General features: G+C 50.5%; 1 protein-coding gene across 3 annotated transcripts in view; it reads right to left on the bottom strand.

Annotated features, from left to right (window-relative positions):
* The window catches only part of EBF3 (EBF transcription factor 3), a 113,565-nt gene extending 97,641 nt beyond the window's left edge, over positions 1 to 15,924 (bottom strand). For 2 of the 3 annotated variants that reach the window (XM_080912380.1, XM_080912381.1), the window contains exons 1-6: positions 15,694 to 15,924; positions 15,432 to 15,588; positions 15,006 to 15,069; positions 14,261 to 14,316; positions 11,236 to 11,309; positions 9,510 to 9,578 (exon numbers count right to left, since the gene is read on the bottom strand). In XM_080912380.1, coding sequence (XP_080768506.1) covers positions 9,510 to 9,578; positions 11,236 to 11,309; positions 14,261 to 14,316; positions 15,006 to 15,069; positions 15,432 to 15,588; positions 15,694 to 15,827 — 554 coding nt within the window. In that variant the 5' untranslated portion in view covers positions 15,828 to 15,924. Of the gene's footprint in view, positions 1 to 9,509; positions 9,579 to 11,235; positions 11,310 to 14,260; positions 14,317 to 15,005; positions 15,070 to 15,431 lie in introns of all 3 variants that reach the window. The other variant, XM_080912379.1, reaches the window with a different exon arrangement.
* Positions 15,925 to 24,757: the final 8,833 nt, after the last annotated feature.

The following is a 24,757-nucleotide window of genomic DNA, read 5'->3' as shown; positions in this document are numbered from 1 at the left end:
AAGGAGCGTTATATTTAGAGCCCGCTTGTCACGTTTAATAAATGGCAGGGACTGCTGCTCCCCGTGAAGCGCTCTCCCAGGTCTTGCTTCTCTCCCTGGGGCCTCCCCTGGCCGGGGACCCACAGCAACCGATGTCTTGGTAACTGATGGCTGCTGCCCACTGGCCAGCTCAGACTGGTGACCTCTCATGGTGGGGACACACCGTTCATCCAATCCAATCCCCAACTTGTTTCCTGACCCAATCTTCGGGTGTCATGGGGCTTATCGCTTCATTGAGAATGTGGAAGTGGATGGGGAACCGTCTCTGGCCACATGCCCAAGAACCAAATATCAAGAAGAGAGGCCACCCCGCCACCCCATCCCAGCACACTGATCTGATTTACAAACCTTCCCTAATGTGAAACAAATGCTGTTGGTGTGAATTCATACTTAACCGTAAAAGCCCAAGCATTACTCTGTCTCGTATTAAATACCACATATAACTCTCAGCAGACTTTATGTTCAGTTTTACTGTCAGCAATGGCTAAAGCTGGCCTAACATTTTGTTTGGCAATTAGGAAAATTTGTAGTTTAATTTATTAAACCAAAAAAGCCAACAACTATACCAAATGTTGAATTCATCCCACTTTTATGCCATGGGGCAGCATGGTCGCCTCTCCAATAATTTAATCATTCTCCTTTTATGGTCTCCACAATTTAAATATTCCAAATAGTATTATTTGGGAAATAAAACCCTAATGAGTGAAATTGGGCTGTTTCACTTCAATAAATGCTTAATATAAAGTTAAAAAACAATACTCTAATTTTTTTTTTTTTTTTTTTGTAAAGGAGCCAAGAACTTGAAAGGGGAGGAGACAGCAAGTGGGCCGTGCGGCTCACACGCTACAGAAGCCTGCAAACAACTCTCCACCATAACAGACGGCACTCAAGCTCGGGGATGGAAGAGCTGAATGGTGAAGCCTCAAGGCAGAAAAGAAAGGAACCAACTTTTTAAGGTGACAAAAAAGAATCACAAAGTGTCAGCTGTTCCTAATGAAAGGACAGGAGGAAAACTTCAGGGCAAGCCACTCCTGGAAACAGCTGGTCTGCAAAGCCTGCATATTTAGTGTGACCCGAACTGTGTGTCCCTGAAGGGACAAATGGGCAAGTGCCATGGGTTTGGAAAGGGAGAGGGACACAGAGTGGGATGCTGGGGACAGAGGCCAGGGCAAGATACACGATGAGAAACTCATACCACCAGACATTTGTCCAACTCCACGGGAGGTACAACACCCAGGGAGCCCTCCAGTCACTTGAAGACTTTAGTTAATACGTATCAACTTTAGTTGGACTGTAACCAGTCTCCCATACCCAGTTCCCAATCTTCACCCAGGGAGCACAGAGCAAAGGGGAAATGAGGAGAAAAATTACGCTTTCAGTTCAGTTTTTTGTCGACTGAAAACTGCTCTGGAAAACAGTCTAGATGCACAGACAAGCAGCGCACATTACGTAGCTTCAAACTCTCTGCCTGTGGTCTCTGCTTCCCTGGGCACAGCTGTGATGCCCATCCTCCCCTCCTGCCTGTAGGGAGGCATTCTACAGAAATGGTCACAGGTCTCTTAGTGGTGAGGACTTGACACAAACACCTGTCTGCCTTACCTGTTGGAATGGTACTTAGATCCCTACCTCTGGCACTGAGCATTTTGGCAACCTTGAAGGATGCTCAAGGAGAAAGCTTGTCCTCAAGCCAGGGAAGAGACTGTCTCTGACTCCAGAACCAGAAATATTAAGTCGACTCACTGGAAGTGGTACCCTACCACTGGGCTATAGTCATCCTGCTCCCAATGACAGGACCATCCCTTGTCGAAGTCGGATGCTCTACTGGCTCATGATACCTTTACTCCCAAGGAAGGGGGGACACTCATCTAGGACTATAATCAAATCTCAGGCTGATGCTGCACATGTGTCGACCTCAGGGGGACGGACCAAGCTCAGGCAGGACCTGTGTTTAGAGTCTAGAGCATCTCCTCTGTACATATGTGTACAACTTGGGCTCTTAGTGAAACCCCCCAGAAAAGAAGGCATTATGCCCTCATAGAAGCCGATGTGCATAGGGCCAGCCTCCCAAGTGAAGGATAGTTTCCTCCTTTGTAAATTTGTCATCGGGAGGGCACATGTTTTTAGATCCGTGAACACTGCCAAAGTTGTGTCTGGTTGTGCCACTTTAACATGGCATGAACTAGGCATTACAAGCAGGGGGTGGGGTGAGGGGTAGAGGTGGGGCAAGGCTAGAGCTGTCTGTCAGGCAAAGGAGGCCTCCTCCCAGATGTGCAGCAGCTCCTGAGTCTTCCAGCAGAGACATGCTGGAGCCGACTTCTTCCGCTAGTGGGGCCTGGGCTCTGTGTCCTGCAACAACAGCACCCGAGCCCCTTCCTTTCTGCACATGGTAAACTCATTTCCTAGTGAATTACCGGGAAGGCCCTCGGTACGGCCCTGCTGCTTTCAGGGGATGCTCACCATCCACAGACCCTTCCTAGATTTTGAACATTTTCTAACTGAGTAACCTTCAGTGAAGGAATTACAGATAGACGAGTGTTGTTTTTCTTTCTTTTTAAAGGGTAGAAACGATACACTAGCAAACTGAAGTCAGAGGTCCCCTATGCCCGTGCCTGTAAACATAGTGCTCTTCATCCAGTTGCTTGGCAGATTTACAGCATTTACCATTTTGACAGATGCGACGGGCTGTTTTCGGAATAAAGCGTTTTAGAGAGCGTTGTCGAGCTTCGAGGATGCAATGAACATTACTTAACCCCCAAGTTCGAGAAGCTTATAAAATACAAGGAAACCTTTAACCCATAAAATCCCTCCACTTATTTTTCTAAATGATAGCCATATTTTTATTTTAAAGCATTCATAATGGCAGCATAATGTCTCATTATATAGAGTTTTAACCACAAACATTTTGGAGAGATTTGCTACTAAGATAAACAAACAAGAGGAGCGTGTGTTCTGGCAAGCAGTCAGAAGCGGATGGGTGAATGGTTTTCATTTTCTCGGAGTGCAAGCTAAGGCAGCTCTGCCAAGTACAGGTTAAGCTCCTCCAGTTCTTACTTCCTGTACCCCCACTTGTCAATCACTTCCTGTCTGCCACGACAATCTCCATCATTAGAGCCTGGAATTTTCATCTCCTCCAACATGCCTCCCGTTGCTACTGTGAGTTTGAATTCTGATAAATTATTCACCATCTTTGAAAAGTAACCAAAAATTATAGCATCAACTTCAGCCACCTATATCTGGGAAAGATCGCCCTCCTCCTCCCTGTGTGCGTCCCACATGCTTCCAGGAGGCCAGCCTCTCCTGCCTTCTCCAGCGTCACAAGAAGGCCTCTGGCCAGCCCCAATTATCTTCTGGTGCACAGAGCGTAATTATTTGCTTCCTGTAAGCATGCGTAACAGAACTCTGAGTTTGGACGGCTTTCCATACGGTAATCCAATTCGTCCATGCCGTCCTAACACGATTACAGGCACTGGCTATATCTTTGCTCTTCACCTGATAAGGCTGCCGCAGAGGCGCGGGATGGTCTGCGTCAACATCCCTCCCGGAGTATAGCTTCTGACAGCCCCGCTTCCAGCCCCTCCCTCTAGCCCTGCATTTTCATAGCAACCAGCTGCCTGCCGCTGCCTGCCCCTAGCAGGCAGCACCATATAGCTTCAGCCCTTGCAAGAGCTGATGAGAATCTGAGCTGGTTAGGAGTGCTGCGGAAGTCATTGTGGGCCTGTGGCTTGTTTTCCAACCCAATTCTACACTGGTCTGGCCTGGTCACCCTATAGGCTTTACCCAGCCAACCCAGGCAGCCATAAATCTCCATAGGCCTCCTTAGCCTAGAGCAAAGATGTAAACCCAAGGCATGATGCTGGCCCTGACGCCCTTACTCGCTGTGACACACAGCATTGGCTTATACAAAGGTGCAGCATGCCTGATGCACAGTTGTGGCATGGTGGTGGGCTCAGAAACATGTACACAGAGTGGGCACTGTTCCTAAATGAGAACGTGTCACTGTGACTCGGTTAAGTTGCTCTTCCTTTTCTGTTTATTTTCAGAAGTTTATGGGAAAAAAAAATAAAGGATGAATGAACATGGTGAACTTTTTGCCTCTCTCTGTTGGCATACGAGGGAATAAAACAGCCATTCACACCTGAGCCTGGCCGAGCCAAATGGGGCTCGTGCCAACCAGAATCAGAGTCTTTGTAGCCACTCCATTCATCCAAAAGTGCATTTTAATATTGCCAAATTGCTAGCCAATATTTTCCCTTCTCTGAAGTCCCCATGTATTAAAACAGACCCAGAACCAAAGAGTGTCTCAGCTTCGCAGCCAAGGCCAAGAGGAGGACTCCAGGGTCTTGAGGCCTATTTGAGGATAATTATATTCACTTCCAAGAAAACTGAGAAGGAGAAATTAACGGCAAACTATGCTGTTCTTGCTGTATTATGCATACAGAATGACAATCCGTCATTTCAGAAGTTAACAAACGGTCTCCGTTCTGCAGGTTATCCAAATGCTACTGAATAGAAAACCTTGGGTTTCCTAAATGATGTGTAATTAAAATTATTTTTAAAATCCTCCTTGACAGGCCGAGGCTTAGCCAAAATGTAAATGACATTAAAGAAGACAATGAATTTAATTTTATTTAATGTCCCTTTTTGCAGATCCTCATTTACATAGCATTTTTAACAAAAGCGTTGACCTTATAAACGCTGGCATTTGTACAGCTTCGCCGAGTTGGATTTAATCACGCTCATGCAAGGCCATGAGGGAGGGAGCTTTAAGTTCTCTGCTTGGAGCTGGGGTAGGAATAAAAACATCGGGACTGGTCAAATGTTTATCCACCCAGCTTCTGAAAACAACCTGACAAGAAGATGTAAGGGACTGGGGAATAGCCCGGTGCTGTTTGTAAGGCTTGGTAATAATCATACATAATCGTTTGGAAATATAGCTAATAAAAAATATAATGAGTGTTCAGCAAAATCGGCATTAGGCCCAAATTACATGATATTAATACTTGAACAGGTGCAGAAAGGAGCTTTAAATGAGGTAAATGAATAAATTGTCCCAGAGCACAACTGTGTGCACTGACAAAAAGTCAATCCCATGAATAATTCAGCAGGCAGGACTGCCAGCAAAGGTCGGCTCTCTTTGACCTTTGTGACAGGAAGTGAAAGGAAACACTGTTGACTAAAAAAAAAAAAGAGAGAGAGAGCAAGAGAGAGGAGAGAGAGAGAGAGAAGGGGAGAAAAAAAGAAAGAGAAAACCTTCAGTTCTTTTGGCCTACTGTCCTGCAATCACTTTTTAGGTGTGGTAAACTTAAGACACACAAATGAATCAAAGAGAGGCTTTGGAGGGCGGAGAGAGAGCACGGAGTTAAAATCGCTGGTACTCACACCCTCCGACCAGAGACGGTGTGAAATCCCAGACAATGAGAGGTTAAGCAAATAATGTTTTTCTACAACCCAATGTCAATTATGTATAAAAATCTGAGGTCAGCTGAAAAGTATTTTCAGAGCCCACGGGGCTGAAATTCTGTAACAGCTGTTAAATATGACAAAACTTCATGCACCCCCCTCCCCCCAAAAAAGAAAAACTACAGCCATTCCAAACTCTGTAAGAAAGAAAATAGGATAAACAGATGTCTGGCTCCCAGACAGGAAAGTAGGACAGACTTGGAATGATAAGTCTCCCAAACTCTATAGACTAATGCCAGGTTTATTGGGGAGGGGGCACTGCCTGCTGCAGAGATGCCAGCAAGCAGGACGCCAGAGACAGTGCCATCTGGAACTGCCCTGCAGAGCGTGCTCTCAGCTGCATACAGCCCATGGTGTGCAGTCAGCCCGAGTGGGCAGCCGCAGTGCCCTGTTCCTGCGTCCTCACAGGCTGCAACAGTTGGACTCTGCTTCAGTCCTCTCAGGCTGAGTGAGGAAGGGGACGGTAAACTGATGTGCCTTCCCCAGGCATTTCCAGAGCTCCTGAGGAAACAGACCCGGATGGCACAGGCAAATAATGTGAGCCCAAGTGTGGTTTTGGTTTAGCAGCTATGCCGACATCCTGTAATCACTTGCAGCCCTTGGAATGTACGGGTGAAACAGGAGAGATTTATCTGCTCATATTTGGGATATGTGGACAATGGGTGTTCCTAATGAAGACCATCTGCTTTTGTGTTTTCCCAGAAAACATTATTTCATGAGGAAAATAATACTCCCTTCCTTCTCAGCAATACCATAAAAATTCATGCATGTATATGTGGCTGTGTTTGTATTTGCATATGCACACTTGCATATGTAAGGGACCTGGGGTTGTGCCTGCCTCTGTGTGTGTGTGTGTGTGTGTGTGTGTGTGTGTGTGTGTGTGTGTGTGTGTGGTATGAGAAGGTAAGCCTCTTTTTCTGCATCTGGCTATTTGTAGGTCAATTCATACAGTTCCTGTGTCATTTCTCACTTTACAGTGTCCTTCTCCACTTGGTTAGTTGCTATATTATTTTAAATACATGGAACTATAAAAAAAATTGTTTCTCAAACAGTGTTTTATGTGGAGGAAAACAGTCCACGTAAGGAAAAGCTCCACCATAAATGAAAAGGTTTCTGATGGGAGATATCCTCACTGCCCCCCCCTTACTTTGAAGTGTCTTCCTTGCCATTTGTAAGTATCTAATACTTCTGAAAGATAACTAAACTAAATTGTGTAATTAATTGATTTAAGGCATCAGGGCCTATAGAATGTGATTACCCTGCCAGAGCAGGGGAGCTCACTTCCCTGTTCTCATAACACACAAAGCAGTTTCAACGTGTGGAAGAGCTTGGTGTGGGTTGGAGCAAATATGGACCCATTGATCTCAATTCAGGTTGGAATTATTGGTTTATATCCTCAGGACAAATATGCTTTATCTGGTCAGAACCTGCTAAATGTATCCAAAGGCCATAAGGAGCCAGTGAAGCACATTGTATAGAATTCTTAAGCCAACTAACCAAGTGGCAAGAGGGCTGGTGAGGACCTGTAAACTCACCGATCTGATGGGACATTTGATGCTGCAATACTCAAGGGGAAAGGCAAGCTAAAAACTCAACAGGAGCAACTAATTTTCAAAGGCAGTCCACACCCTGCAGAAATGATCTTCACCATGAAACTGAGACTCTGTTGCAAATGACCACATTGCTCCAAAGAGATCGCCTACTGAAGATGAGCCTCTCTCTTTGATTAACACAAGCTGTCCTAGCAAACACTAAATTCATTTTTCCTCCTCTAGAAATATGCCTTAGACTGGAGATAGTGCCAATACTACCATCATTTCACAGAGATTTACAGCAAGCAACAAAATGCTAATAGTATTTTGTCATTACAGGGGACAGCTCTCTTAAGCATGCTAAAAATGTACATCGTATTTGTCAGTACATAAAACTATCCTTACCTTAAAATCCCTAACATGGAAGGTGATTAAAATTCCTATAAAATTGTCATATCTTTGAATTTAGTAGCAGAGCAGATTTTTCATCAATAATTAAGACCTCTAAAGCATTTATGCCAAGCGTAAATGGAGCTTCAATCCTCCTTATTCAAATAAACATGGTAAACCCATTAACCAAATGTTTTTACATTTCTCCTTTCCCCTTGTGCTTCTAGAATAGCAATGATCACATACTTCTCATAGGTTATAAAGGTGTGAATGATCTTTGCATATATTTTAATTAAACAAATATAAGCAAGATCCCCCTCTCCCGTCCTGAGAAGAGAATTAAACAGTAAATTCTGTATATCGGAGAAAAAGCACTGCCCATCATGAGATTAAAAACTGAGTCTTGAGTGTTTTCACTATCAATGTTCAATAAGTGATTGAAAACTGAAGAAATCCAAAGTGCTTCTGAAAGGGGACTCAGTGTCTAAACTGTGAGTCAAACCAACATGGCCTCTTGATCATGATTTTTTAAGCCATGATTTTAAAACAAAACCCATTTTAAATCTCCAAATAACACTGGAGAGATGAAACATCTTTCACAGTGTTATATTAAGGGCTAAATGTAGCTACTTCTCAAGCATCATCCACTCAGACAAGATTCCAATGGCTGTTTTAGTACATGTCTAGCCCATCCAAAGTAACAATAAAATAAAATAAAATGAGCCCCATCACAGGACAACAACCCAAAGCTGTATGACTTCCATAGCCACAACACCGAAACAAATACAATTACATTGATTTCTGTAGCTCCAGCTTCATAAAGTGTTGAACTTGTTCTCAACTGCCTGAGTGACGGCCACAACTGGTCAGCCCTATTTGATTACTAATAAGAGAGCTGTCCCTTCTGTCAGATACCGAACATTCTCCACTAAGCAAACAGCTATTCCAGCTAGTTAAACATTAGCAATGCTCCCCACCGGTGCCTCAGACTTCTTTAGGCTTAACTCGTGGGGTTTTCTGGGTTTAATTTTTCAGACCCTGGACAGCAAAGTTCATGATCAAAAGATAACTTTGCAATGAAAGCTTCTGAAACTCAACCCCTCTTCAAAACAGTCTAAACCTCTGCCGCACAAAACTGGTGTCATGTATACACGTCTAACATTTATTCGATTTGGGTACCAATCTCAAAATCTGCAGTCAATCACACACTGGGCCCCTTGCTGCTCCCCATTGTTGGGAAAGAAAGAAATCTTCTCTCCTTCTCAGAATAGCCTGGGTGAGTCAGGAGGGGAAGGTGGCAGTGTTTTTGTTGTTTCCACTAAGGCAATGCCAAGTGCACATTAGCACCATTAGGACTAATGATTGGTATCTTAAAAGGATGCCACGTTGCCCAAGGAACATGATAAATGGCAAGATGAGGAACAGCAAACCTAAAGAATGCATATAGCTAATCTAGTTATGGAAATTAATGTTGGAAATGTAACCAGCATGTGTAATTAGTTTCAATTATAACAACTTTGGTTTGTTAGTTACATATTTGCTACTTGACATAAAACGACAGCCACAATTGGAAAAAAATTAGGAGACATTTTGTAACTAATTGAGAGCAGATTAAATTCATTCTACCACTGGGTGATGATTGCAAGAGCACCACCACCCAAGCTTCAACTTCAACGGCCATCAAAGGTAAGAAAAATAATAATAATAATGCAAAAAAAAATGAAATACGTGTTAACAAATTAGCAGAAAGCATTTTATGACATATCTCTGGGTTTAAAGCCAGAGACTCTCTAGGCATAAAGTGCTCCTCACAGTGAGCAGTGGCAGACGAAACCGCTCCCCTTGACAACTAGCAAGCAATTACTGAATCCCCACAGAGCGAGCCACCGGGTTTCCACGTCAACCCACCTGTGCATGATAACACACGAGGACAAATGGTGCAGTGCACAAGCCCAACGCCAGCCTCAAAGCTAAGGAGCCACTGGAAACCACGCTAGAGAGTTTTGCTTGTTGGTTTCTTTTCTTTTTTTCTTTCTTTTTTTTTTTTTTTTTTTTTTTTTTTTTGAGAAATAAAGAAGTCATCCTTACCTGTCAATGATCACAGGGTCTGAGGGTGTCTCGTTTCTATTGCCACAACTCTTCTTGTCACAGCACCGGCTGTGGGGCAATTGTAAACACGGGGTTCAGTATTAAGCTCAGATTCCTCTGTCCAACTTACAATTTTTTTCAAAGTAGGAGTCCAAAAAAAATTAGTTTTTCTACTTAGGCAGCTTGACAAATTTCAACCTAGTGAGTGAGTTCACACGCTCTTCCGGTAAACTTCTGTTGTAACTTCAGCCAGAAGGAGCAGAGTTAAACACGTCTATTATTACGAGCAGGGTAGCCAGAGCGCCTATAACAAATTATAATGCTAAAATGCAGAAAACATGCTGTTGGTGTTTGTCTTTGCAATGAGCTGAGAAGAAAAGGCTGGAGGCTGGGGAATAACTTTTCACAGCCTCAGCCTTTGTTTACCTCCAATTGTCAAGCTGTTATTTCTGGAAAAGATGCAAGATGCCACCTCTAACCAATATTTCTTTGGGGGCATTTATTAATTATAAGCACAAAGGCGTGCGTGCATCAATGTATCACAAACTTCTATTGTCGCTTCCTTAAGCCCACCTTAACTCTGTTATTGAAACTTTAATTAAAGCAGAAACGAAACAAAAATGTTATGCTTCTCGCATTTTAAAAAAGCATACTTGTATAATGGTTGCATGTCTAAATTAGCTAAATTAACACCATATGGTAGGCAAAGTATATAAAGCCTTTTAAAGCTGACAGCTAAAGTGATTAAAGAAAGTCTACAGTCTTCCACTTAGAGCTTAAATCACATCTGTGCGCTTTCTGTGTTAATTGCTGTACATGCAGAAGTGGATAATAAAGAAATTCCACTTTATTGGTTGTAATTTATATTTATTACCTGATATGAGAAAAAGTCAGCTTTTGTATATTGGTGCTGCAACACTACCTCTGCTCAGAAGTGGCATTCAGGAACAGGCACCATAGCCGAGGAGAGTATGCCCCTCAGAGTATGGGGCCTGCTACTGTAGGCTGCAAGCCTGCACAACCTTCCCTTATTATTCCTTGCAACTATATTTCACATGCCACACATACAAAGTCAATGATGCGTTTTTATTCACCATGTAGGGGCGAAACTCTTGTGGTAGTTAGAAAAAAAACAGGTGGGAAATTGCTCTTCTGACAGAGATCTCAAGTAACGGCACGCTATCTAACAACAATATGAACGATGCATCGCTGCTCTAGGGAAGAGGTTAACTGACAGAATCACAATCCAATTCTCACATACACGAGCTCTGTAATAAGTACAAAAGGCTTTCCGTTTTTTATCAATAACAGACAATTGTACGACTCAGGATGCGAGCGTCTGAGAAGGAAGTAGTCAAATGAGTCCCAGTGAACTCTGACTCCTGCTCGAGGACAGATGCGTCCCCTGGTCTGTTTTCTTTCTTTTCCTTTCTCTCTCTTTTCTTTTTCTTTCTTTCATTTTTAAACTATATCGCCATGACACGGTCAACATATTAATTCGCTCTGCTGAGCAGCGGGTTGTATTGACCGTCAGCACTGATGGGGAAATGTGGCTGGACGCTGCTCTGGGCCAGCCTGGGGCCTCCTTTGGCCTGCTAGGTTTCAAAGAACACCCTCTCTCCCGCAGTTGGGCGGGGTGGCTGGCGCCTGCGATCGCGGCCCAAGTCCCCTTGGCTGGCTGGCGCCACAGCCACCCTTCTCCGGAGTAGGGGGGGGGGGGGCTCACCTGCACATGATCTCGTGGGTCAGCAGCACGCGGCACATCTCCGGATTCTTGTCCTGGCCTTCATACACGATGGCCTGCGTGGGGGACAAGCAGAGACAGGGGTCACACAACGCCAACCGCTCGGGCGCCACACCGCCTGGGGCGCCGCAGGCCTCCCGGGGTGGCAGGTGTCCAGCCCCTCCGAGGGGAGGTGACAGACACACCCGGCCACCCTCCCACGCCGCAACCTCAGTCGTCGAGATGCCTCGCACTGCCCGCCTTCCCAGCTCTTGCCACGGGCGTACGCTGGGCCTGAGCTCCGAAAAGCTGCGGGGAGGGAAAGGCAGGGCCTGCGGAGACCCGGGCACAGCCGGCGAGGGCGCACAGCCTCCCAGCCGGCTCCTGGCGCCTGGACCACCGCAACCTGGCGGCGTCCTCCAACCATTGTCTTATACGAAGGCCCGATCGTTCTGTCGGAAGAAGTCGATCAGAGTGCACTGCGGCTACAGACGCCCGGAGGACGCCGGGCGCAGGGGCAGCCCTCTTTGCGCCACGAGGCGCTGCCCAGGCCGGGCTCCCTAGCAGCCAGCCCTGCGCCCTGCCCGCCTCATACCCCTCTTCCCCCCCCCCCAGGAGCCTGAGCCGAGGCCGGCGACTTGGGCTGCGTGGCTCGGCGTCCCCCAGCAGCAGGAAGCCATGCACGGAGGACACATGTGCTCGCGCCACGCCAGGGAGCTGGCGGCCTGCGGGAGGGCCCGGGCCCGGGGGGCGCCCCTGCCCGCGCGGCCACGTGCTTCTCGCCCGATGATATTTGGAAAGAAAAGTGCTAATGGCCAATCTGGTGTTTATTTTCAAAGTGCTAACAATGATTTTTTTTTTCTCGGGTAAAAAGACAGTGTCTGCGCGCACGCTCGGGTGGGTTTTGAGCAGAGGCTCAGCCAGATGGTGCGAAACCCTAGGTGCGCTCACGCCGGCGCCCAGCCCGGCTCCGCCGCCGGGAGCCCCGGCTCGGCCGCCCTCGCTGCCGCCCGCCTCACCCAAAGAAGAGGAGAAAAAGCCACTGGGGGAGGGGCGGGAGGCGGGGGCCGCCAGCCGCAGGTTCCGGGCAGAAAATTCCTCCGAGGGGAGGGCTGCCCTCTCCGCAGTTCCCGCCCCCCCACACCCCCTGGAAAATCTCTGGAAATTACTTCCAACCTCCTCCGGCACTTTCCTGCACTTCCAAGCGGACAAAGCCCTTTCTGCCAGGCGTCCGGGGACCGGCTTCCTGGGAAGAGTCTCCGCAAGCCTCGGTCCGCGGCCTGGAGCTCGGCCCGCTCGGAACCACAGAAATGGTGGGAGTCACCACAGGCCAACGAGCCGCCTGGGGCTGCTGGGCTAGCGGCCTTGGCGACACCAGTACTTCTGAAAGAATGGCTTGTCCTCCGATGATCCCCGTATTTATATTTGATTTATTTTTTATTTTGTAGCACAAACAGAAATCCATAAACTGTCGGTTCAGCGCCATTGACTCTTTGATCAGTTACCAGGCTATTTCTTTACTTCTCCCCCCCCCCCCCGTCCCCGTCAGTGAGGAGATTAAATGCCTTTATTTTCTGCACCGTATAGACTGCAAAGGTACTAGGCTAAATAAAACAATAAAAGTGTACTTTAAACGAAGCTTCCTGCTCCTCCAGTACGCGAGGCACAGAAACTTAGCAGTGCCTGCAAAAGACCTCCTAATTGGACTACGGCGATTCTCAAACCCTTCTGCCCGACATACAAAGGAAATAAAAGCTGCCTGCCAAAGGCAGCCGAGTTCTAGAGCTTCCGTGAACCGGTGCAAGGCTGGCAAAGGGCACACAGCACAGTCTGTCAGAAAAACACATTTACCTACCAGATCTTTGCTCCAGAAGAAAACCACACAGCTCTGCGGCTGCAGACATTAAAATCTCATGCTCTGGGCTGCCTAGGTAAGGACAAACTTTTTCAAAGAGAAATAAAATGTGCAAATTGTGCTCAGAGAACGGGAGGCATGTGTCCCGGACAGCAGGACAGCAGCAAGCTCTTTCCCACTTGGTTCACAATACCGAAAGTTAGCCTCAAAAATGTGAAGACTACTACTTTCATTTCAAGTGCGACCCTGCAGCCTACAAGCATATTCTCCATTCTAAAGCAATCCGTGCAGGTTGTGCATATAGGAATTCTCTGTGCATATACCCAGCACTCTATTTTAAGAAAGTGGAAACAATGTCCTTAAAACAGTAACACATCACCCAGTGCAACATTAGCAGCCAGAGACTGGACACCCTCAAAAAGCAACGAGGCGCCTTTCTGCAGTTAATCACATTACTGATAGCCAATAGTTATCATCCGAAAAGTTGACCAAGACAGGTTAAATAATTTAATAAGGAACTGCTTGTAATTATGTTATTTACAAGGTCTGACAGAGGGTGAGAGAGAGAGAGCAGAGCAGTGGATGGGCTTGAGTGACCCCTGGAGCTCAGACTTTGAATTATGGAGATGGGGGGGCCCGAGAGGTGAATATGGACTAGAGGGGAACAAGGTGACTTTTCACCCCAGCACATTTAACTTTTAAATCCAAATACACGGCTCCTGTTACCAGACCATGACACTAGAGAGGAGGAGGGAAACTTACTAAGCAAGCCTAACTGGATGAGCTTTGGGACAGTTAGTTATCTTTGTTGAGGGGAGGGGTTGGAACCCACGAAATGATTTCAAGCAGAGAAAGAAACGTTTAAAAATAAACAAGGGGGTCTTGGAATTTTTCTGTCAAATATTAATTATCATAATTAATTAAGACAGAGTTTGATTCCAATCGCAAGTCATTTAATAAAGCATCTATGTCCTGTTTTAATGACAGCATAAACTATTGTAGCAACCGCTCCATTTATTCCAATAAATATGGAATTCTCATTAGCATGTCAAGGAAGCAAAATGAAAAACAAATACAGGAGAGCCATTTGTCAGTCTGCTCTCTCAGCCCCAGGACAACCTCAGCTCGGCAGAAAAGAAAACACAATGAGTAGAGAGGCGGAAACTTTCTCACCTGTTTGGTCATTGAATCTATGAGGCGGACATACAGATCTTGCTCTGTTCTGACGCCTGTGGGGGGAAAACAGACACATTCTCAACAAGCTTTTAGCCTGAACCTCAGGAGGGTCGCCGGCCTGGGCAAGCCAGTGCCTGGGACCACTTTAAGGCAATCCCTACAATATTGGGAGGGAGACAGAAAACCCCAGTCGCCTCTCACTGTTTTCTTTTCTTAATTAAAAGTCTCGGGACTCTTACACGGTTTGAAAGTGAAGGTGTAGGAAGTCTGCCTAGCAGAGAGCAAGCCAGAGTGCAGCCCCGGGCCCATATGGTCATTTATTTTTCCGAAAAGAGAATGCACCTATAGAAACAGAGTTCGAACTCTTTCCCAGCGCTCTCGTGGGTCCTTTCCTTTCTAAACCTTGCACATGAAGTAAGTTGTGCTCGGCTTATGGAGCTACCCCCATCCCAACAATTAACATTAATTTGCAAAACTGAAAAAAAGTCACTTAAAAGTGATGTTCTGCAGGAGCCCTTATCGATCCTCCTTTTACTTTCTACTTCAAGCCCCACCGGTTAATCATGTGAAGTGCCATCGACTTATCGATCGTTTATGTTTTGTTTTCCTTCTATGCCATGAGAAGATTTCGTGTTTACACCCATGTCATTTTAATCTCAAAATCTTTATGTCCTGGAACCATCCAGGGAAGAGAGAGCCAGTGCTCAGGGCGAAAGGGCAGGCAGCAGGCAGCGGAACTCACCATTGCTGTACAGTAGCTGCAGCTTGTAGTGGATGCCGTTGTTGGTTTTCTCGTTGTTCGGCTCCTGAAAGCAACGATAAATAATTGCATTTAGCGTAGCCGCGTCTGGCGCGGTCACCGCGCTCCGTCCCCCTCCAGGACCGAGGCCCCTCGGCCTCACACGCTGCAGGCAGGATTCCTGGCTCTCAGCTACGCGGTGATGTCACTTTTCCTGCCGCAAGCCCAGCGTTCCCCCTCGCCCCCAGTGAGTCCGAGGGCACAGAGAAGTTGCTCGGCCCTTAGCGGGGCCTGTGCGACCGCACGTGGCGGCGGGGTCGCCCGGCAGAGCGCTCCCGCCGCCAAGGGGGGCAACTCGGGCCCCACGAGCGGGCACCGACTGCCCCCTACTCCTAGAGAGGGAGGGTGCGATCGCCAGTGTACACTTACTTTCTCTTTCTCCACAAAGTCCACAAAAGCGGTCCTTTCGATCTCCACCGGCTGTCCCTGCCTGTCGTAGAGCGCCAGCACGAAGTGGAAGAAATTGGATTTCCGGAGGTTGGAAGGAGGCTGCTTCTCGAAGTGCGCCCGCGCCAGCCCCACGCCGCTGCAGGAGGAAAGGGACAGCGGCCCGGTGAGCAGCGCGGCGCTGGCCGGAGGAGGGGGCCGGGCCGGGCCGGGGCCAAGGCGCGCGGGGGCGGCCGGTACGTACCTCTGGGCGGCCGTGTTGGCGTCCACCACGCCTGCGGTGTGCATCCACGAGCGCACCGGGTTCATGCCGCTGCCCAGCGGCTCCTCCTTCATGGTCGTCCCCCCGCGCGGAATATTCTCCTGAATCCCAAACATGAACACTGCTGGCGGCGGCCGCGACTCCCGGCCAAAAGCGCGTCCGCGGTCGGCGGCGCTCGGGGCTCGGCGGCAGGAGGCTGCCCTGGCCGCCCTGGCCCTGCTCGGCGCCTGCGGTGCGGCCCGCCGCCGGCTTCAGCCCGTCCCGGGCAGGCGCGGCATACACCGGCGGCCGGGCGCTGCGGACGGCCGGGGATGCGGGCGGGCTGCACCGGCGGCGGCGAGGCGCTTCGGAGGAGCAGGGCGCGGTGGACTCGGTGGCCGCGGCGGCGTTTGTTGTTGTTGTTGTTTGCAGGCGCGCTCAACGTGGTGTCATCCTAGCCAGGCGGCGTCCGCGGCTGCAGGACACTGCGGGATCGCCCGCTTCTGGCGCGGCCCGCCTGCTCCAAAGACAAATAAACGGAGCAGTGAGTGCCGCGGCGCAGTCCCGGGCGCAGGCGGGGCGCGGCGGGGCCTGGAGCGGCGCGCGCAGCGGACGGAGGCGCACAAAACTCAGCCCTCTCTCCCCGAGGAATGGACCCTTTCCCGGGAGCCAAAACTCGAAGCCCCCGGGAGCGGCGCTGTCAGAGGGTGACGTCGGGGGGCGGCGCCTGCGCCATATATGGGAGCGGCCGCCCCTCGCCGCGCCCCTCGCCGCCGCCGCCGCCGCGCTCTCCGACTGACTGCCTGACGGCGCCGCGAGCCGGCCCGAGCCCCGCGAGCCCCGCGAGCCCCGCCGCCGCCGAGTGCCACCGAGCGCCACCACTGCCCCCGGCCACGCGCCACGGCTCCACGAGCCCAGCCGCGGCCGAGGAAGTTACCACCCGCCCAAATAAATCTCGCAAAGAAGCGAGCGCAGCCAGTGCTTAAGTGCTGCTTGGCCCGTTATACCTGCCCACAAGACCTGCCACACAGTCAAAACACCGTGGGTCGGAGGAGGAGCGCCCCAAGTCGCCCACACGCATGCAATAAATACCAGGGCAGCACTGGCTCTGGGGTGTCCCAAAGAGAACACCAGGAAGAGGCTGGAAAGGCGCGCGGGAGGGGATTCCATGGGAGGGAGGGACAACAAGGGGCTGATACCTAAGTCCCCCTCCTAGAGCTTGCACACACCCTACCGCCGCCAGGGCAAGAGGCGCGCTCAGTCTGATTTCTAGGCAGACCTGAGACTGCTGAAGGGCTGGTGTACCCAATTCTGAGCCCCGCTGGGTGTCCCGTGCTTTCTAGCCAGGCAAAGCCTGCTGATGACGGGGCCGGGGTCCACGTCGGAGACAGGTTCCTCCAGATGCCCCCTCTCCCTCCCGTGGCCACAGGAGTTTTGGGTCCCTGGCCTGTTCTTGGGTGCGGCAGTGACAAAGAAGGCTAGGCCCTCTCTGGGCCGACGGAAAGAGCGCTCAGCCTCTCAGGCGACCCGGAGCTGGTGTCCAGCCTGTTACACGGTCCGTGCGGTGGCCAGATCTCCCCAGCTCCAACCGCCTGAAAAGCAGAGCAGACACTGTGGGCGCCAGGGACCCTGCCCTCTGCGCCGCCCAGCCTGGGTGAGCGCGCGCCCTGCGGCTTCCCGACCTGGTTTCGAGGAACAGGGAGGGCAGCTGGGAGCCGGCAGCGCGTGGGCCCGGAGGCCCAGCTCCGGAGGCCCGGATTCGGTTCCCAGGCGCTTGGCCCGCCCAAAGGAGATCTGTGCGACGCGGGACAGAGACCCAAGGGACGACCTGGAGATGTCCCGGGTTCTTTCCTGCCAAGGGAAATAAGGCCCTTCTGGTTTTAAAAGAAGAAGAAAAAGAAAAGGTTTCTGGGTGCAAGTGTCGCAGGGCAGTCTCTTCCCGCCGGGCCTGGGGTAGCTCTTCCTTTTTTTGTGAATTGGTGGTGGTGTGTGTGCGTTAATATTTTAATTAATCGGGAAAATCGAAGTCCGATTTACATTGTCTGGGGACCCCCACTCACACGCTACTTGGAAGGGGTGAGAGAAAAGATGTGCTGGAAAGCAATCTATTTTGCTGGTGTTGGAGGTTAGTGACTATTGCCAAAAATAAGTGAATTATCAAAGCTGTTGCGCCAGTCCCATCTCAAAATCCATTACGGGGCCGGCCGTCTAATTAAATACGTAAGTATAATAAAATCATATTTTATGACTATTTGAGGGTAATGAGATTAGTCTTTAGAAGCGATCGCCACATATTAAAAATGCCACTGTCTATAGAATGTTAATAACCTTAAATCAAAGTGTATGGAAACTCCTCACGATAAATTAAAAGAAATTTTCTGTATTCCTAATAAGCCCGGTATTTTCCACTTACAGCAGACCCCTATGCAAGAGGTAACACTTTTCTCCTGGAAAGACAACGCAGAATAAAGTTGGCCATGGGTGGAGGGTGAGGTTGAGAGATGCTTTGTCTCTGTGGGTTTCAAAGCTTGGGAGCTCACACTGGGTGAGCGACAGGGCCAGCATCAATGACAGAATATGCTAAATGCCTTTTTAGGCAGAGATGAAGTTGGGAAAGGAATACAATGCTTGCTTTGTAGCACACTTCCTAAAATGTCCAGCCTGGGCTGTAGGTGCCCGTCCTTGCGCTAAGGCAAGTGTCACGCTTAAAATCATTTACAGTATCTTTAATTCAGATTACACGCGCCAAGGCGATTTAAATCTGATTACCAAATTAGAAGGTTTAAAAACAAATCCTTCTAAATCTGATACTGTTGACTAAAGAGGGGGAGAAAAAGTTCCATAAGCCCGTCACATAAGGTAACGATCCTGCCCCAGAAAGAAAGGGGGTTTTAAACCTTTTTGACAACAAATGCAGCTGCCCCGCTATTTTGGACGATATTAAGCGAAAATGAATGCAAATCTGTGTTCGGCAGCCATCTGGCCCGAAATGGGGGAATCAGCTGTCTCACAACAGGCTCGGAGGCTGAATCCATTTCAGCTCATTTTCTACATCATCTGGTCGCGCACCCAAAGCGTGGAAAATACGGTCTTTATCATTCACCAACTCTATCTTTTTTGTCACTCTACGGCTGGCTCTGAGATGTGAGCACAAGATCTAGCCGTCCAGGAAGGGTCTCCACCCTAGCCTGCTGCAGAGAAGTCTGGGTGGGCAGCCCCCACCCCATGCCACCCTCAGATTTTCGATTTGATAGACAGCGAGGGACAGAGCACCTAGGCCAGAAGGTGGGGGAGGGGCTGCGGATCAAAATCCCTAGAGCCTTCCAAGATGCTGGGAGCACCTCCCTCAGGAGTCCGCTCCAGCCCACACTGTTTCTTGGACAACCAGGCAGCCAGAATCTAAAAGGGGAGTAAGGAAGAGCTGGCTAGTACTTATGAAGTTGCGCGGAAGCGCTCTTGCCAGTGACCTAATCATTCTCCCAGACCGCTCCTAAGGGTCAGATGGGCGTCCAGGGACCTGGTTGGGAAGGACCCGACCTTTACCGTGGGCCCTGCGGGCCGCGAGATCACTCCGGGCCCCGCGCCCAACGCGATTTGCACGGGTGGCCCTAGAGCTGCCGCCGCCGCCGCCTCCTTGGAGGGTGGGAAGTATTCCTTTTGTGCGGATTTACGGGGAGAGGCTTCAATGAGCCCCCTCACATTTGCATTTAAATAGCAGCATCAAGCGCTTCGCGTGCCACACACCAGTGGGCTCCCAGATGTCAAGCCGGAGTCAGTCAGATGGCCAGTGCCCAGCTGTCCTCCCTACGTCGTGCCGGAGCAGGCAGTGACCTTAAAGAGACAGCGCTCGCCGCCCCCGGAGCCCTACTCCGGGTCCCAAATGAAAGGCAACTCTTCAGCCGCTGTTTGTGGGCATCACCTGAAATCTGGAGGACCGTCCAACTTCCCAGGACCTGCCTCCAGACTCACACGGTGCTAAGTGTCCCACAGCACACCACTAGGCTCTCCTCCCTGCCCCACCTCCAGCAGTGTGCGCCAGGGAAGACACTTCCCCACACTTCTCCATTCCCCGCCCCCACTTCGGTGTGGGGCAGGGCCTGGAAGGGGGGTGGCCTGGTTCTGACCTCTGACCCACCCCTTTGAATTTTTCCCCAAATTGTATCCCAAGGTACTAGGGATACAGGGCACCAGGTGTCACAGAGGCAGCACCTATCCGATGTCCAGGGTAACCTGTATGTGTCCTTTCTGGCTCAACAGCCAACCACCGAAACCATCCTTCCAAAAGTAATAAACTCCATTTCCAGTTATGAGAAACCCTAGCCAGGAATTCCTGGAAGCAGATGTCCGTAAAGTATCAGTGGATACACAGGCTTCAGTGGGAGTTGCACCCTCAAAGGGCACAGGACCACAGGCCCAGGTTACCTAGTTACATCCGTCACCTGAGCTTTCAGTATTTTGAAGGGGTGAGAAGCAATGAGGCAAAGACCGGCGGTTTTGTGTCCACACCAAGCTTGAGTTTCAGGAGATGCCTACCCTCCTCTCCTCGCTGCCCTGGGGTCGCTTGGCCTCCAGTCTTTCTCCAGCCTGGGGATCAGGAGCTCATCACAGGCAGGGGTTTTTGCAAGGAACTCCAAAAGGGAGAGCAAGGCTGGTTCTGCGCCTCCAAGGGTTGGAGGCCAGAAAAACTGGGAGAGGAGCACTAAGATTCCTCGCACTTTGAGCGGGTGGAATTGCCTGACCGCCTCCACCCCTGGTCGAGGCCTGAGTCCTACTTTATGGCATAGGCTGGTGAGCAGAAGAAATGTAAGGGCAATAGCAATGGGCACATGGGCAATAGCAATCTATTTAACTGGGCAGCAAAGGGAGGCTAACCCAGGTTCGGTTCTTTCTGGGCCCAGATAATATGCCCTCGCCTATCTCCAAGAAAAAAATGCAAGCCAGTGGGCCTTTGGCAACAGGAACCAAGGCCAAGCTGGGCATTCCCGTGCCCTTGAAGACAAACACTGAGCACCTAATACTTGGTACATGCGACGCACCAACCCGCACCTCTCCACTGCTTTAAAGGGCAGAAAGCTCGTTAAGGCTCATGAGAAAACCGCGGAAACTCAAGGGTCGTAGGCTCTGCTTTTCTGTGCTGCCTCCTCCCACAATATTTATTTTGCACAGTTAAGGATCCTGAATCCCGACCCCAGATACAGAATTTTTCTGAGTGAAAAAAAAAAAAAAAAAAAAAAAACGCGTAGGCGCCTCCTGCGGAGGCGACCAAGTTTGACAAACAGCGCCTCCTGGGGTGGGGAGAGCGGAGTGCGGCACAGTAGAGAGGAGAGCCAAAGCGCCCACCCGCCTCGGGATTGGTGGCCCCTTCCGTTCCCACTGGATCCCAGCATCTGGCTCCTGACTCTTTGGCAGCCAACGCACCTAGGCCTTGCTGAACTGATAACCTCAGGGGCGTGTAGAAAGCACCACTCGCCGCCGGCTAGTCCTAATTGCTACCCACGTGCGCCTGCTTTCTGGAGCCACCCGGAGCAGGATATGGGACACCAAGACCGCGCTGGGAGCTCCACGCACACTCTATAGCTAGAGAAAAAGGTGTCAGCCAAGTGATCCCGCGGAAGCAGCAGACATGAACTCGCTCAACTATATTCCTGGAAAGCCCCAAGATTTCAAATGGGGCCAAAAAGAGCCTGTGTGTGCCTGGGCTCCCACAGCGTGCGAAATGAGAAGGCAAACAGTTAATTATTGCCTCTCTGTCCTTACTTTTTTCCCTGGCTCCTTCGGTCACTTTGGCTGACCCTACAGTTCCGAGTGAGCCCTGGGGGCTCTTCAGCCACACCGGGAATCCCAACACAAACACGCAGAAGCTTGAGTTTCTCCCATCGCACCTTACAACCTTAAAGGTCGCCTCTCCGCAAAAATGCTCTGAAGGAGCAACGGAGCTCTGAAAGACAGCTGGTGCGTGGCGGGGTCTCTCAGACTCGAAAAGGAGCAGCGGTTTAGCAACAAGCTAGGATTTCCCTAGCTGCGTTCAAAGGTGCTCTGAAGGCGGTCCTGTAGGACGCCCCAAAACCAGCGCTTGGGACAAGGAGTCCACGCTGCTCGCCCGCGCCAATTTACAAAGCAAACTTTCCCCAGAGAAGTTTTGGGATCGAACAGTACTCAAAGTGCGCCAATCAACACTTAAACAGAACCAAACTGTACAAACACGGATCGATCAGATAATTTCAGATATTATAATTGGCTTTAATTAAACACACTGCGTTCTAATTAACTCTGAAATTTTAGCATGCTTTGGGACACTGGTGTCTGATTTGATATTGTCAGTCCAGATGTCCTAATAAAATTCAATCCTCCACTCAAGACTTCAATACTCTCTAAGAACAAAATGCAAATTAAATGTAAAACCTAAAGTATCGCCAAAGGTATAATCAAGAAAGGTGTCTCAAAACTTCTCACTTTTTATTACGCAGTAGTTTAAAAAATGCAGATTACATCTTAACAAGTCTCCTCTAGCAAGCCATAAATCTTAACTCTTTCCTGGACGCTGATGGGTGCCACGCTCTAGCCCTCAAAAGTTTGCCAATAGAATAATTGAAACGCTGGTTAAAGGAGTTGAGAACGGGATGATGGTGGACCCAGAAGGGTCGCCTTTGACAGACATTGAGGGCCTGCTCTACCCCTGACTTCTCTCACTCCTAGTCCGGTACACGTTAACCCAGACGCTATACTGCCGTCCCTGTGCGGCCGATGGGTGAAGTGGGCTTTGAGTTAACCAGTGAGCAGCCTACTCGGAGGCTGGAACTGCGACGCCGAAGCAGGAAAAACAAAGCTCACTGCCCTCGGGCAGATAGAGTCAAGCCTTCCACCTGGCAGGAACAAACGCTTTAGCCCACGGTCAGGGGGTTCTGTGGAGGAGTACTGGGTGGCAGGCAGCAACAGGACCGCTCCTCCAGGGAAGCCAGCCGTGGGCCGTGCCACCCGGGATGCCTGTGGCGACACGCTCCTCAGCGACTAGATTCTTTGTCAACTCGAGGGTCTGCTAAATTTTACAGACCAGGATGAGTCCTACTAAAAGGAAGCTATTCCCACATTAAACGTGTGTATGTTTTCCATACTAATGGAGTCACTTAAAGCTGTTGCTAATTTAACTTTTTTTTTTTAAGGCCACACTGATGTAATTTGCATTTTCTTTAGGATATTGAAATAAAGAGAAAACTGCTGGGCGGCAAGGCTGCCCGGGGCATAGCTAGGGGCCATGCAGAAATAAAAACAGATAAAGAAAAGAAGAAAGAAAGAAACCGACTTCTCTTCTAGACTATTAATAAGCAATTTGTCCCGCTGAAATTTACATTGCAAAGAGTAGTGCGCGGCAGCCGCAGCGGCGGGGCCAGCACAGGCCCGGGCCGGGAACTCCACTGCAGTGGTGGGGGCAGCCTTTGGGCGTCCGGCCCGCCCTCCCTGGCGGTCTAAGCGCGGCTTTGAAGTTGGTGTCCTTGCGGCTGATCGGAAGACCCTCGCCCAACACACAGGGTATCTTTATGCCAGTGTCAGCAGGCGCTGAGTTTGGGGAAAGAGGGGCCTGGGGCTGTGCCAGCGCCACCCCCAACTGGGGCCGCAGCGAGTAATAGGTGGAGGGGTCCCTGGGGAATGCCACTTTGCCCAAGGACCCCTGGACTTGAGGACCCTTATGCCCGGGCCTTAAGCTAGAGTGACAATAATAAGGGTCATTTTGGTTTTCCTGCTTGGCCAGGCTGCTTCTACGGTTTGAGTGAACTGCGAGTGTGGAGCTTGTGTCGCCCACCCCCGCCACTGCCCCGCCCGCGCGCCGCCCGGTGGAGCGGCCACTGGCAGGTCTAGCGTGGGGCCAGGGCGCCATCTACGGGCGCCGTGCGGCTCAGGCCGCCGACGCCCTCGCCTCGGAGCCCACTCCACCGCCCGCCGCCGGCGGGGCCCGCGTTCGCCCGCGCCTGCATCGCCAGGCCTGCCACTTATCACAATTACCCGACGCTCCCGTGCCTTTTTGCTTATCAAACATTGCTTGCGAGTGATGCCAAGTTTTAGACAGCCGATTAAAACTTTCCCAATGAAGGCGCTCTCCTGCCTGCGATGTTTAGGCGCGAGATTAATAAAAGACACGAAATGTAAGGATAACACAATTTGATTTGTTAGTCTAACTCTACGATTTGAGACTTGATGTCCCCAAAGACCAGGCGAGCTTTTCCCCTTTATTTATTTTTATTAAAACATCAATCTGCGCTGGAGCTGGGTGAACTCGGTTTCACCTGGAGAACATAAAATTCTCCATACCCGAGAAATAAGCACCTTTCATAAATCAATGGTATTCCTGACACATCGATCAATTTGGGGTTGTTAATCCGAAAGCAGGAGTTTTAATTGCTTCCCGCGCTCTCATCCAGGCACCAACACGCCACCTCCTTCCTTCCTCCCGCCCCCACCCCCCACTTCCCCTCAATGGTCTCACTTTTGCTGGGGCTGGGGGTGGAACAGGGATCGAAAAATCCGGGTACTTCAACTAAAGCTCGGAAACCTCGGGGATCCTCTCTCGCCTTCCCAGAGAAGGCCGAGTGGACCCGCCACCCGAGCGGCCAAGCCTCCCGCCGCCACCGTGCTCCCAGGCCCTCGCGCAAAAGTTCCCCGCGAGGCCAGACCCTCGGGCACCAGGGATCTGGCACCGCATCCACTGTCCCTCAACCCGCTACAAGGCACAGCGGGTCCCTGCACCCTGCTGCCCTCCCTGGCGCCCAGGTCCTGCCGCCCGCGACGCGCGAAGTTCAACTTTGCGGGCTCTGCGGCCGCCTTGGGACCTCAGTGGGGTGGGAGTCCCCGACGGGATCGCGCGGGCCGGGACGCTTACCTGAGCCGCCCAGCCTCTCCTCCGACGGGCGTGGTGGGCGCCGGGGCCGGGAGGTGCCAGCGTCGCCTGCGGCGGGCTGGAGGTGTGCAGCTCCGCGTCTCCCCACGTTCCCACCTCCCGCCCTCCGGGGAGAGCCCACGGGCCCGTCCGCGAGCGTGCCACTGCGCACGCGCTGCACTGCCTTACACCGCGGGC

Source organism: Micromys minutus (genome assembly GCF_963924665.1).
Source record: "Micromys minutus genome assembly, chromosome: 2".
Classification (NCBI taxonomy): Eukaryota; Metazoa; Chordata; class Mammalia; order Rodentia; family Muridae; genus Micromys; species Micromys minutus.
Note: the sequence above shows the minus strand (reverse complement) of the source record. Positions and strands in the feature narration are given on the sequence as shown.